At 48.9% G+C, this 12,807-nt stretch overlaps 6 protein-coding genes; 4 read left to right on the top strand and 2 right to left on the bottom strand.

The window, feature by feature from the left end:
• The first annotated feature begins 88 nt into the window (after positions 1-88).
• Positions 89-1,348, top strand: CNAG_04186 (hypothetical protein). XM_012196257.1 has 4 exons: positions 89-458; positions 539-668; positions 739-911; positions 971-1,348. Exons 1-4 carry the CDS (start codon positions 273-275, stop codon positions 1,088-1,090), a joined length of 609 nt encoding a protein of 202 aa, XP_012051647.1. The 5' UTR covers positions 89-272; the 3' UTR covers positions 1,091-1,348.
• A 68-nt stretch (positions 1,349-1,416) lies between these two features.
• On the top strand, positions 1,417-2,830 carry CNAG_04185 (hypothetical protein). XM_012196256.1 has 2 exons: positions 1,417-2,123; positions 2,176-2,830. The coding sequence occupies exons 1-2, from the start codon at positions 1,838-1,840 to the stop codon at positions 2,658-2,660; spliced, it is 771 nt and encodes a 256-aa protein (XP_012051646.1). The 5' UTR covers positions 1,417-1,837; the 3' UTR covers positions 2,661-2,830.
• An 884-nt stretch (positions 2,831-3,714) lies between these two features.
• CNAG_07997 (hypothetical protein) lies at positions 3,715-5,114 on the bottom strand. XM_012196509.1 has 2 exons: positions 4,501-5,114; positions 3,715-4,443 (listed from the first exon to the last, which is right to left on the bottom strand). The coding sequence occupies exons 1-2, from the start codon at positions 4,769-4,771 to the stop codon at positions 4,316-4,318; spliced, it is 399 nt and encodes a 132-aa protein (XP_012051899.1). The 5' UTR covers positions 4,772-5,114; the 3' UTR covers positions 3,715-4,315.
• Positions 5,115-5,241: 127 nt separating this feature from the next.
• CNAG_04184 (hypothetical protein) lies at positions 5,242-9,065 on the top strand. Its single transcript, XM_012196255.1, has 4 exons — positions 5,242-6,475; positions 6,527-6,681; positions 6,736-7,312; positions 7,361-9,065. Exons 1-4 carry the CDS (start codon positions 5,453-5,455, stop codon positions 8,570-8,572), a joined length of 2,967 nt encoding a protein of 988 aa, XP_012051645.1. The 5' UTR covers positions 5,242-5,452; the 3' UTR covers positions 8,573-9,065.
• CNAG_04183 (hypothetical protein) lies at positions 8,791-12,522 on the bottom strand. XM_012196254.1 has 2 exons: positions 11,463-12,522; positions 8,791-11,411 (listed from the first exon to the last, which is right to left on the bottom strand). Exons 1-2 carry the CDS (start codon positions 12,189-12,191, stop codon positions 8,949-8,951), a joined length of 3,192 nt encoding a protein of 1,063 aa, XP_012051644.1. The 5' UTR covers positions 12,192-12,522; the 3' UTR covers positions 8,791-8,948.
• Positions 12,523-12,736: 214 nt separating this feature from the next.
• The window catches only part of CNAG_04182 (hypothetical protein), a 920-nt gene continuing 849 nt past the window's right edge, over positions 12,737-12,807 (top strand). The window contains exon 1 of the mRNA XM_012196253.1: positions 12,737-12,807. This exon is cut by the window's right edge and continues 539 nt beyond it. The gene's annotated coding sequence lies outside the window, so the exon portion shown is untranslated.

Here is a 12,807-nt window from a genome sequence, read left to right as displayed (position 1 = left end):
CACCGGCTATGTGAACTCTCCTTTCTTCCGGATGGCCCGCAGCCGAAAGACTGATAGCAATAGGCAGATGCAAAGGGATGAATGACTCGCAAGTGGAATACGAAGACGGAGAATTTACAGTTCTCCAGCGTTTCCTATATCGAATCGTTCGTTGTTTATGGCTTGGCTATCTTGTTCGTCTGCTCTATTCAATAAAGAGTCATCCTTGCCGACATATAGTCCCTCCATAAGACATTCATCACAACCTAGCAGACCGCTCATTCTTGTTCGCCATGCCCACTGCGACCGTTAACCCTGTTCTCCTTCCTGAACCCCAACAAGCATGGATCAAGCCCACTCTTTCCAACACTTTCGGGGGCAAGACGTACCAGCCTACGCATCCTGACTTGTTCCGCGTCGAGTTCACTGCTAGTAAAGGGTTAGAAGAAGGTTATGCAAGTCGACTGGTTGCTTTGCGGGCGAGTATTTCTGGAGGGAGAAGGGTTTGCTTTTGAAGTGAGCGGAAGGAGTGAAGCTGACTTTCGTCCTGGGTTCTTAGGACTTCGCTCCCAACGAGTTGATAACTCCACTCACCAACATATCCCTTGCTCCCGAAAAGGCCTATTCTTCGGTCCAATTCGGGCCCGGCCCAAGCGATCACCTCGAACTCAACTCTGACCTCTTATTCAGTATGTTCCCTTCTTCCCTCGTTTTTGCAGTCTGAATTTTTACGGGTGCTGACCTCTTATCCTTTTAAAGTGAATCATTCCTGTTCCCCAACGACCGAAGTCCACTTGCCCCCTCTTCGACCTAATGAATGGGCAGTATATGCTAGTTCCAAGGGCATAAAGAAGGGAGACTCTCTCGAGTTTTTTTACCCCAGTACCGAGTGGGATATGGCACAAGGCTTTGATTGTGCTTGTGGATCAGATGTAAATTCCTTTTGATGGAAGGAGATGAAAGTATGCTTATTGTCATCATGTCATTACAGATTTGCCTGGGCAAGGTTAACGGTGCCAAATACGCTTCTCTGAAAGAACTTCAAGCGCGTGGCTATATCAACGAGCATATCCTTGCTCTTAAAAATGCTCAATCAAAATATGAGGAATAGTGAGGCGCTGAAGGGTTTCGATCTATACAGGATGTGCTGGCGGAATTAGTCGGTGGATGGTTGAAAAGGGAATTTAGGAGATCTTGGAAATCTATAACATGGCGAGAAGTATGTAGAGCAGCTTTTGGATTAATACGACTGAATCTAAGCTCTCCCTTTCTGAAGATCACACTATACGAAGGACTTGTCTGCCGTCTTCATGAGTTTTGTCTTAAACACTTTGTCCACTGAATCATAATAATGAATAACTGAACGAACCTTCCGCTCTCCCGGGCCGTGAGGTGGCCACTGCAACTGGGCCCTCGGCATTATTAAATCATGTGTTCGGACATCGCACTGATAAAGGAGGATGCGACGTCATCGTCAGGGTGCGTTGTTTATTTACCCCCCGGGCGCGCATCTGGCCGAGATAAGAGGCGCGTCGCCCTGGCTGAGTGGCCTGTCCATTGTCCAAGGAGCCATATCGCCGTTGACTCGAGTTGTCATATAATGCTCGCTCCGCCTTTATAACTTACAGAGTCAATTGCCACCCACTGGAGCTATAGTTAGCATCGCCAACACCCCAACTTTACAAGTTAATTTCTATCATCACCTTTTCCGTGTACCCTCCGCCACCTCGACTCGCCACCCCGCGGGTCCCCCATCACACGTGTCTGCGCAAGTGGACTACATTTTATATACCCCATCCATCAATATCTTCACCTCATCCCTATTCCCACCTCTATATATTCACCCATCCTCGAAACAATGCCCATCCCATCCCGTCCCATCCCTAACCCCCGCCACCGTCAGAGGCCTACTCGCCCCGGCGCTGCCGTCCCGCGCAAGTCACTTTCCGCCACCCCGCAGAATACTGCCGATTGGCGTGCAGAGATGGCATTACTGCCAGAAATTGGTCCAAAGAGCGTTCCGATGAAGTTGAGTGGATCGATGGGCAGAGAAGCGAAAGAGCTGAGTAGGAGTGTGGAGGGGAAGAGGGATGTTGGATTAGAGAGGCTTATCATGGATGGCAGGGATAAAAGGGGAAAGAGGAGTATGTCCACTTCTAATGCCATACATCTAGTGTTTTATTAATACGGTCATAGCTACGACAGCAACCACTCTTGGTTTTGATTTTGTCACCAATCCCCAAGTCATCGCGCTCTCCGAAGGCGAAATCCCCAATGCGCCTGATGACCTAGTACCTAAACCCATCAGCCTACTCACCACTACAAAATCAACATTGGCCCATCCTGATGCCATCTCTGGCGCATTATTCAACACTCCCACCACCCCAGCTCTCCTGGCCACTCGATCGGATTCAGATGGGGAAGATGAAGATGATTATGGAGATGATGATTGGGAACATATCTCTGCATTGAGCCGTCCGGAGCAAGTAGAGCAGAGAGATGAGAATGTGTGTAGTGATGGTGAAGAAGACGTGATCGTACTGGGGGAGATGGAGATGGAGGATGATATGGCTCATTTGGAACTCGGTCCGAAAAAGAAGGACGGCGAGAATGATAAGAAAGCAATCGTCACAAAGGAGGAGAAGCACAAGAGCTACGCGGCGGTCGCGCTGGGCGTATGATAAAACGTTTTGAAGACGGACAATATTGTATTCTTGATAGTATCATTTAAATCAAATTGTATGAGAGCACAGACTATCAAACTTGTTGGTTATGTACTTGTACTATACGCCAGTGATGCTATGATGGTACTGGTAAGATGATGGAAGAACATGAAATATATGCAGCGCGCGACCGCATTAGCATCAATGATCAGTAATCCGCCGGTGATGAGGATGGTAACTGTCTGGTTAACACGTCTACTTGTCCAAATTCCATCTAGTTGTACCTCATTTCTGCAGGTCATTATACTATATTCCTCTATCTCGAATATAGCAATAACGTTTAGCGAATGTCTCTTTGACCACCAGCTACTAGTAGACAGTATGATGCCCACGCACAAGGCTGATTACAAGGACAGTGACAGTCGTGCGTTCTCATCGCACAAACCTTGCGTGCGTATTCGGCATCTACTTGTCAGGGGGCTATCTTCTTCTGGTGATAGCCTTCAACAGGTTAGGGACAAAAATGATCTGAGGGCCTCTTTTAGCAGACTGCCAGACCAATGCCGGAAGATGATAGCTTAGGTAGATGAAAAGGTACTTGGAGAGGACAACAATAGTGGATCGACAAGTATCTAAAACTATGTAAAACTACTATCTTATATACTTTTCACCTCCAGCTCTGCTAACTCATCTTTCCTGCACCAGCCAGTTCTACATCTGTTTGCGTTGCCGAAACCTGGTGGCGAGGGAGGTGGTGGAAGGTGGTCGATCTCTCTACCTCGGTATATCTCTCGGGGGTCGGTGAGGAAAGGCCGGGGCCGTAAACGAAGAGTATGTTCAGACGCGGACTGAAGTGGGATGTAGAAGGGTTACTGTCATAGCCGTGCTGACAAGAAGAAGAGCAGGTTTTGTAGAAGCGACCCTCGACCTTACATGAGGAGTTTGATGTAAATGTGGAGGTTAAGAGGTCGAGTGGCGACAGCCATGCCACTACTCCTCTACTTTTCCATTCCATATCATTATCGAGAGTTTGATTGTGGTGATCAATCAACGCTTCACGGTAGGTTGTCAACGAAGTTGGTCGGGCAGTGAGATCAAACTCTGAAATTGTACCTATGCGCATCCTTGCCTCGTCGACTCTCTTCTTGTAAGACCTATCGGAAAGGAAAGGGCAAAAGTGTTGAGCTGATACTTAGCTGTTTGATAGTTGCTGCAATGAGCTCCGCTTTGATAGAAGGGGTGAGCCACCCCGTAAATTTGTCCAGATTAGTGTCGATGTCAGACAAGCATCCCTCCAAATAATTACAAAGCGGTGATGGCGATGAGGATGCGAAGAAGGACTCAGTCGCCAGCCGTCTCTTAGTTGTCATGAAAGATCTCACACTTCTTGCCGTACGTTGGCGTATATTGAGAAAGGTATATAAACCACTTTACTGATCAGGACCTGAAACCTGTAAATTTGGCAAGCACGCGGCGGGGACGAGGTTGCATTTGATAGACCTGATGTACATTTGCCAGCCACATTCGCTTTCGAAGGTCTGCGGGTTGTCTCTATTCACATTCTTATCTCCTGACGAGGGTGACTTGGACTGGACTTGGGCTCTCAGAAAGTCAACTTCAACTGTTATGTCCCAATCGCAACGACGGGTTTTTTGACAGCTCCTAGATCCACATCATTGGAATTGTGAATGAGCTCTTGATAGCATGGGCAAGTTCGATGCTAAAATTTTATAGCAGCATAATAATGGTCCGATGCCGTAAATCATATGGTAAAAGGCGACAGGCAGGGCGATACGTTCAGCTGTCCCCGGATGAGCCTCCTTTCCCTCTTCTCAAGATAGAAACGCAAAGAGCTCACCCAAAATAATCAACCCTTCCTTTGCCTCTAAATGCCGCTGCCAAACTGGATGTATTCCGTCTTCGTGGACTTTCCCGCCAATAGTACGAGTACCGGGCCCCAGGTCTCTTGACTGGCAGTCTCGTTCACATAACTGCCACTTGCTTTGAGGACACGGTTTATCCCCGACGATCAAATTCAAAGGCGTGACGAAAAAGGGTAAACGTATTCCCACAGCGAGAGAAGGTAACAGTATTACTCTTGATGATATTGGACATAATGAAAATAACATTCGTTCGCCGTAGACGCGACGCTAGTTGTTGTGTTGCTTGAAGCAGTGCTTGTAATATCGTATTCCGTTCTATTCAGCCTGTAGAGGCCTTGTTGGTGGAGTCGATGGTAATTAATAGTGGTCTATGACTGCTGTAGGTAACATACAAAGACCATATCGATGGTAGATGGCAGGAAAAATAATTGTCACGGTCACCAACTAAGAATCACGCAATTGATCGACCAGAGGGTGCTTCTAGTGTTTAAGTGCCTATACGCTTTTTTCTTCTCTGCGCCTCATCGGATGTCAGTGAATCGATTGCGGATGAGACAATAGACAGTATGGGGCTGGGACGAAACTTGAGTGGCCATTGATGTTAAAATTCGATCGATGACTGGTGATGTCGAAAGAAACAACTAACGTACGTAAGTGACAGAAGATAAGATTTCGCGCAGAAGAAGAGCTGTTGATGCGTCGCGTACGGCAACCACGGCCGACGAAGACTATGCAGAAAACAATAACGAATAATGATCCTTTCAACTTATTCAATCCCAAACCTGTCTTCTCAATAGTTGTCTACGGACATCCCTTCAACAAATGTCCTCTTTAACAAACAGATATTGAACGACTTGACGACGACGACTCCCAGCATCTTTTGGTCCGTCAAGGGACCTCTTATTCAATTGTGTAGACCCAGACACAATGTCAACGCCATACGAGGCTCACAATGATTCATCACCGCCGCCACCGAAGCATGTCTCATCTTCATCTTCTGGCAAAAAAGCAAAGCAAAAACGGCCATCTTTCTCGAATGGCACTTCCGATCAAAACACGGCAACGGCGGTAAGAGCTTTCTCAGCTTGCCGGAACTGCCGGAACAAGAAGGTCAAGTGCCTTCCTGGAACACCCCTTCCCAGTACGATTATCCCTTTGCCAGCATCTCCGACTTCTCTGGAAAATTCCAGGGCGAATCTAGGGCCTTGTCAACAATGTCTTCAATCTGGTGCCGAGTGCATTTATCCTCCTACGAGAGATAGAGCTGCGTATAGCAGGCAATACGTGGCGAATTTGGAAACAAGAGTACAAAGTCTTGAGATGGTGCAGGCGAGATTGATGCCTTTACTCGAAGCTTTCGAGGCGAGTACGCATAGTGGAAAGCCGATGCCTATGTCGCTTCCTCCGGTCCCCGCCAGGAGGATTGAAACACTAGCTCAAGAGATGAATGTAGATGTCGAAGGAGAGGGTGAGCCTGTCGAGGATGGCGCGACGCAGCCTGCTTCGGATACTGAAGATGTTGGTCAGATCACACAAGACGATAGGGGAAATTATCGATGGATAGGTTCATCCAATACGCTTTCTCTTCTCGATTCCTTCTCTGGTCGGCAGTTACCAAGTGGTCGACCATTGCTTTCGCGTACGCAATCATTTATAACCCAAATGGATGCAGCCATTTCCAGTAATCGCACACCGTCAAACGTCACATCTACTCCTACTCGAGAATCAAATCCTTATTTTGGTCCAGTGGCTGGTTCAGGTGTCGTCAAAGCATTACCTTCTGTCGATGAGGTGCAGTACCCTTCTGCAGAGAAGTCACTGGAAATGGTCGATGCCTTCTTTCAGGAGGTACATCCTTGTTTACCTGTTCTTTTGGAACACGAATTTAGAAGAGATTTCCGGGCGCTAATGGAGGCACGGGCGAGAGGTGATCTCTCATGGGGCGGTGGAGTGAGTCATTCCCTTGAGGCCAAACAGTCACCACATTGACCGTGCATCTAGTTTATTTCGGTCGTGTTTGCCATATTTGCTCTAGGTGAAAGAGCAATTGTCACATCAAGAGCGTGGAGAAGAGAAATGGCTAAGGTTGGAGGTGATGATGGTCATGAGACCGTCCTGCCTGGTGAGGCAGAGGCAGGTGTCATCTGGTACGAGAGGTAAGTGTGGTTAAATTTGCGGAGAGATGAGAGATAATAACCATTCTGCCGTAGAGCTCAAATCTTACACTACACCACTTTAAAAGACGTCAACATCCACCAAGTCCAATGCCTTACTCTTCTCGCTGCATTCCAAGCAAGCGTAAACGCTATGCCCATGTCATGGCTTCTTGCCGGACAGGCTATCCGTGTCGCCCAAGACTTGGGTTTACATCGATCAACCGCCCGGCTTCCCTTATCGTTCGCAGAAAAACAGCTGCGTTCACGATGTTGGTGGGCCATCTACGGTTTGGAGAGGATGATGTCAGTTTCTCTCGGTCGGCCGCTGGGAGTGGATGATCTTGATGTGGATGTAGCATATCCATTGGAGGTTGATGATGCCGTGCTGGAGAAGATGGCAATGGAGGGCTTGCAAGCTCTACCACCTGAATTTGAAAAAGAGCCCGAGGTATCGACAATGAGTGGGTTTATTGCCCTCACAAAGCTCTGTAAGATTGCCGGGCGAGTTGTGCACTTGCTATATCGGCCTTCAAATGGAAGGTCGGTGAGTGATCCTTCGTGGGCGGTGCAGCAGCAGAATGCGATCAATAAATTAGACAAGTTACTTAGGGATTGGTTAGCGAACGACGTGGTAGGTTGTCTCTTGCATTGGACGTCATGGGTAGCTGACTTGTTATAGCCTTCAAAATACAAAGATCCTTCAGAAACTCATTCAGTATCCCTTCTTTCCGCCATTTTATCCAACTCTTACTTTACTGTCCTCGTCACCCTTCACCGAAATTTCTTGCCCTCATCACCCGATTATCCTCGACCTAAACCTCCTCCCTCTTCTCAGTCGCTCGCTCATTGCGTGGATGCTGCCAGATCTGTCATCCACATCGCCTCTCAATCTCGCACCCTTGTACCACCCTCTCATCACCTTGCAATGTATTGTCAATACTTGTGGTCGTCAGCAGTCATCCTGCTGCTATGCGAGATCCAAGCGAGAGATCAAGTAGTTATCGAAGCGGTGGGTTCGCAGGTGGAGGCTTGTAGGAAGTGCTTACAGGCTTTGGAGCCTGTTTGGCCTGGGTCAAAAAAACTGAAGGAATTGTTAAACGATGTGGCCAGTCGTGCGAAAGAAGTGATGGTTTCAAAGCCATCAGGGAAAAAGCGCAAGTCATCTGCGTATAGAGAGATGGACAGAGAGAGGCCGATGCTACAACGTTCCCAAGGTCATCAGTCTCGAGGGTCAACTGACTCGCCTATCCCGCAGCACGCTGAGAATCAATGGCAATCTCACTCTGTCCTTCCATCAGAAAAGAAACAACGTGTGTTTGAAGTTTCTGACACTCGCACGGCTTCGAATGAGGATGAACCGGCTCAAAACCCTCAGGCGTATTATTCAGTCTATCCTATGACCGCGCCGACGTCTCAGGCTCCACTCCAATTTACTGAGCCAATGCCCACTTATGATATGGTATTCGATCTTGGAGGAGTCACCTTTGACGGATTAGAGTTGTTGCAAGGTTTTAGCGGGGGTGCTTCCGATTTTTGGAATAACTTTAACTTTGGCATGGATGGAGCTGGCTATGACAGCACTTCCGGAGATTCTGCACCAGTAACAAGAATAGGCCAGCAATTTCTTCCCTCTGGGCAACTTACACCTGACTCTAATGGTGACGGTTCAAGGCCTTCATCATCCAGCTGGCAAGGGCAGCTATCACGGATGGTCAGCCAGAATGGGCAGCAATATGTGCATGGACAGGGGCAGGATGGATATAATGGCGCAGGGAGCAGGAGCGGTGGCGTTGGGACGCCTAATGCACTGGGAGTGGCAACATTCTGGGAGCAGGTGACTGGGAGTACATTCGACTGGCAGGCAGATCCAAATGTGCCTTTCAACATCTAGCTTCCGATCCATTTACTCCGTCTGTATCTTCAGATCATACTGTATTCTAGATTGTATAATGCTGTGATTCTGCATATTGGGTAAATGTGCGATTCAGTGACAAGGAAGGAGAGCGGGAATGATTGAAAATTGAGGTTTTATGTTTTGCCCATGTCAATACTAGCTTGCAAATCATGTGTCTCCGTGATGATAGCTGCTGCTTGTTGCTCTTCAGGACGCGGTCTTCGAAGAGCTGCCATGGGTTAGACTGCCAGAGCCATTCATTTCTATCTAGCGCATTAAAGAAACGTCCGTTGACTGTATTACCATGCTACGAGTACGTATACTATATCAACAATATTCCCTTTCAATTTCAGATCTTCAATTCACCCAATCTTTACATCAAAATCTCCCATCCCTCTTCAATCTCATTCTCATCAACCCACACCTCTTCGTACTCATCATCTCGTTCTGTCAAGTCACTCCCTTCTCCATCCTCGTCGCAGTCATCTCCCTCCCCATCTTCGTCCGCCCCGCTGGTCTTGGAAGCACCCTCTGCAGATGCTGTTGACGTCGCCGTGAAAGACTCTGCGGAAGAAGCTGAAGAAGATTCGGAGATACTTTCATACGACGAAGAGTATAATGTGGGCGTGGCCGCAATCTCGGAAGAAGCTGAGATGGCACTGGCAGTTGCAAAAGATGAGGCGGATTCAGTGGAAAAGGAAGGCTCGAATTGGGTCTCAGCCACGCTCATAGTTGAGGAAGCGGAAGATGAAATGACGACGGGAGAAGCAAAGTTGCCCACGGCAGACTCAATGACAGACGCCGGCTCTGTTGCACTAACACTAACGCTCTCGCTCACCGGAGTACTACCCTCGACCTCTGACGCCGTCTCAGTCTCAGCTCCTTTGGAGGATGAAGAAGTGAGACTCTCTGAAGAGACGGTGACAGGGTCAGTACTTTGGCTTGCGGTCGCGCTAGGGGTTACGGTCGCGTTGGCGTCAGAAGAGGCCGAAATGGTAGGGGTGGCAATGGCAGTGGAGTTAAGACTGCGAGTCATGGTGTAGTCAACTGTTGTCCAGGAAGTAACATAGTCTGTCTCGATACCATCCTCATTCTCAACTACCGAGGAGGCGGAAGTGATTGTAGGGGCAGGAGTCGAGTTCGTGTCGCTGGAAGTAATGATAGGTGTGGAATTGGTCTCGGTAGAAGAAGCGGCAGAAGTGAAATTGAGCGAGGAGAAACTGTCTGTAGAGGTAGAAAGAACCGATTCACTTGACGAAGCGGCACCCTCAGCCTCCCTCGTCGTCACTGAAGAGCTGACCGCCGTAAAAGAAGATGTAGCAGGCATCGTCTCTGTCTCTGCTTCAGATTGGGTGCTGGAAACGCTCTCTTCGGCGATCACACTCTTAGTTCCGCTCGCTGTCGCCGTCACGCTCGCAAATGCACTGACGGGTTCTTCCATGCTCACGCTGGCAGAAGAAGAAGCGATAACAATCTCCGACTGAATCGCGCTCACGCTCGCGTCGCTAACACTCTCCGTCGTTCTCGCAGTAGGCATCGCCACAGAACCGTTCACCAAAGTTAACGTTGCAGACGCCGTCTCTGTGGCATTAGCCGATAAAGAAGTAGCTGTCGCGTTCATCCATCCAGTCAACGAAGTAGCCGTGGCATTCGCACCCTCAGCAGGCACGGTAATATTGGAATAGTTGCCAGGGACAGAAGAGTTGGTATCGTTCGCCCAAGGAAGGGGGATGGAAGAATTGGAAGAGTTGGCAGGGAGCGAACCGTTGGCAATGATAGTAGACTTATCGGGGTAGGTAGAGTTGATAGGGTAGGTCGAATTGTCTGGGATGGTAGAGTTGTCAGGCAAAGTGAAGTTGGAAGAAGATGAAGGATCATCGGAATCAGAGCCGACGCCACCGTACCAAGGTGGGAATGGAACGGAAGTAGCAGAAGCCGTAGTCTGACCTTCAACACTAGAGGAAGTAGACGTAGCCTGAGCCTCTTCGTTCGAGCCCCCGTTGCCGTTGTTACCGATGGATGTCGCTTGCGCGTCGGTGCTAGAAGCGGTGCCCTCTGAGCTTTCGCTCCCGCTAGAAGCATTGCTGTGGCCTGATCCTTCTGAACCGGGACTGGTGGAATCACCATAGCTAGAAGAGTGACCGGGAACGCTGTAAGGATTGGACGTAGAGGTGCTTGCAGCCGCTGAAGAATATGATGAAGACTGAGCAGAGCTCAAGGGATTGTCATCGTTGCTTGAGCCAGAGCCGGAGCTGGAGCTAGATCCACTGTCGTCTGGATTAGAATTGGACCCGAAGTGGGAAGAGCCGTGCCCTGGAACAGCGTAAGGATTCGACGTCGCGCTGGCACTAGCCGCACCCGCAGAGCTTGAAAAGGTAGAGGAACCGTCTGATGACGCATCAACTGATTCTTCCGCGCTCGAGGAAGTTGTACCGCTTGACACAGATCCAGAATCCTCAGAACTTGACGAAGAAGGCGAAGAGTCTGAGGAAGCAGAGTCTGAGGAGTCTGAAGAGGACGCCTCGGCACTGGAAGAGGATGATTCATTGCTCGATGAGCTCGTTGAGGTTGGCTCAGATGAAGAGGAAGTAGATGTAGCTGCAGGAGCTCGGATGTTGGTAGCGCTTTGCAGGTAAGGGTTGGAGTAGCTCGAGGTAGCTGTGGAAGCTCCGCTCAGGTCGGCACTAGTGGTGATGGGAGTAGAGGAGTAACGGTCGTTGGCGCTGTCCGATGGAGATAAAGTAGCGGCTGCTGTTGAAGAGACCCAAGTGGGGGAAGCTGTCGCTGTACCATCTGCACCAATATGGATGATGTACTCCCAAGAACCATCAGCTTCCTGCATGGATTTGTGTCAGCGTTGATCACAAAACAAAACGAGTAAACTTACCTGGGTAGGCTCAAGAACAACTTCCAAAGTCATAGTGGGCAAAGAAGACCCCGTCATATGTTCCGCATAACTCTTCGCTGCGGCTTGAATCTGATCCCAGTAACTTTCCGCCTCACTCTCATCATAGTTTTCGCTACTGGTCGCTTGTGCTCCAGACACGGAAGTTGAAGTCGAGATGACAACCTCTGTGGAATGCTGGGTGTGGTACTCAGTCTGAGTGACGGTTTCGGGCTTGTACACTGAATAGGTGTAGGTCGCGAACGCCACTGTGCTCTGTAGGAGCGAAGAGATCGCGTTAGACGAAAGGTTGGCAGGGTTGGCTTGCTGGGTATCGAGACCTGAAGCAGTGTTTGTAGAGTTGTCGGTGGTGTTGACAGGGATTGATGAAGTGTCGGTGGAATTTGAGGGGGCAGGGATAGAAGAAGAGTAGGTGGAGGATGAGGCAAAAGAGGAGGAATAAGAGTCGGTGAAAGAGGCACTTGAGGACGCAGTGGAGTTTGATGAGGCTACAGGAGTGACAGAGGATGACTCTGTAGCATTGGCCGTGACAGTCTCCATCGCATTAGCTGTACTGTTGTTTATTACTTCCGCGGTCTCCGTTCCGTTATCTCTTTTCCCATAAATTTTCCTAAAGAGTGGTTTGTGTCTCCTCACATTTGGCGCCGCCAATGATGAAGTAACAAGGAGGGGAAGGAGAAGGAATGAGGCAGCCTTTGACTGGATCTTCATGATGATAAAGATAGAACGAATGTGTTGTCAATCGATAAGGAGCCGCCAGGGCTAGGATTATAGAACAGAATGTAGTGCCGGTCGTCTAGCGATGATGGCTGGGTATGTAGGAGAAAAGACTGTCGTCAAGACAAGCCAATGATACCAGATGGGATGGTTAGTCGTCAGATGGATGAAAAGAGGAGAGAGAAGATTTGAGTAAGGGTGATAAATAATCCATCCATGCTTCTCGATGCTGCAATGACCATGTGTAGCCGAAGAGTGATGCTCCGGACCATTTGGACCAATAGTTATTAGTGCTAGTCACCATTGGGCGGAGGGAAGGTTTGAGAGTGCATGTCCGTCCTGATATCTCAAGAGTCAAAAATGACTTTTTCAGGGAACGCGCCCCTGTCCTGGTGTTTGTGCTATTTAATTGATTAGCCAGAAGGTCTAGTAGGTGGAGGCAGGACGGGCAGTGCCGCATTGAGTGAGACTGATTCATTGACCGATGGTGTTCACCCACAGCAGTTATCAGGTAGACAAGTTTCGACCTGGTCGTTCACCGCCGATTCGTCCTATAATTGCAAAAGACATTCTAAAGCCTATATTCCCTACACATTGGGTCAAAAAGTTT

This window comes from Cryptococcus neoformans, chromosome 9 (assembly GCF_000149245.1).
Source record: "Cryptococcus neoformans var. grubii H99 chromosome 9, complete sequence".
Taxonomy (NCBI): Eukaryota; Fungi; Basidiomycota; class Tremellomycetes; order Tremellales; family Cryptococcaceae; genus Cryptococcus; species Cryptococcus neoformans.
This window is presented reverse-complemented; position numbering and strand designations above follow the sequence as displayed.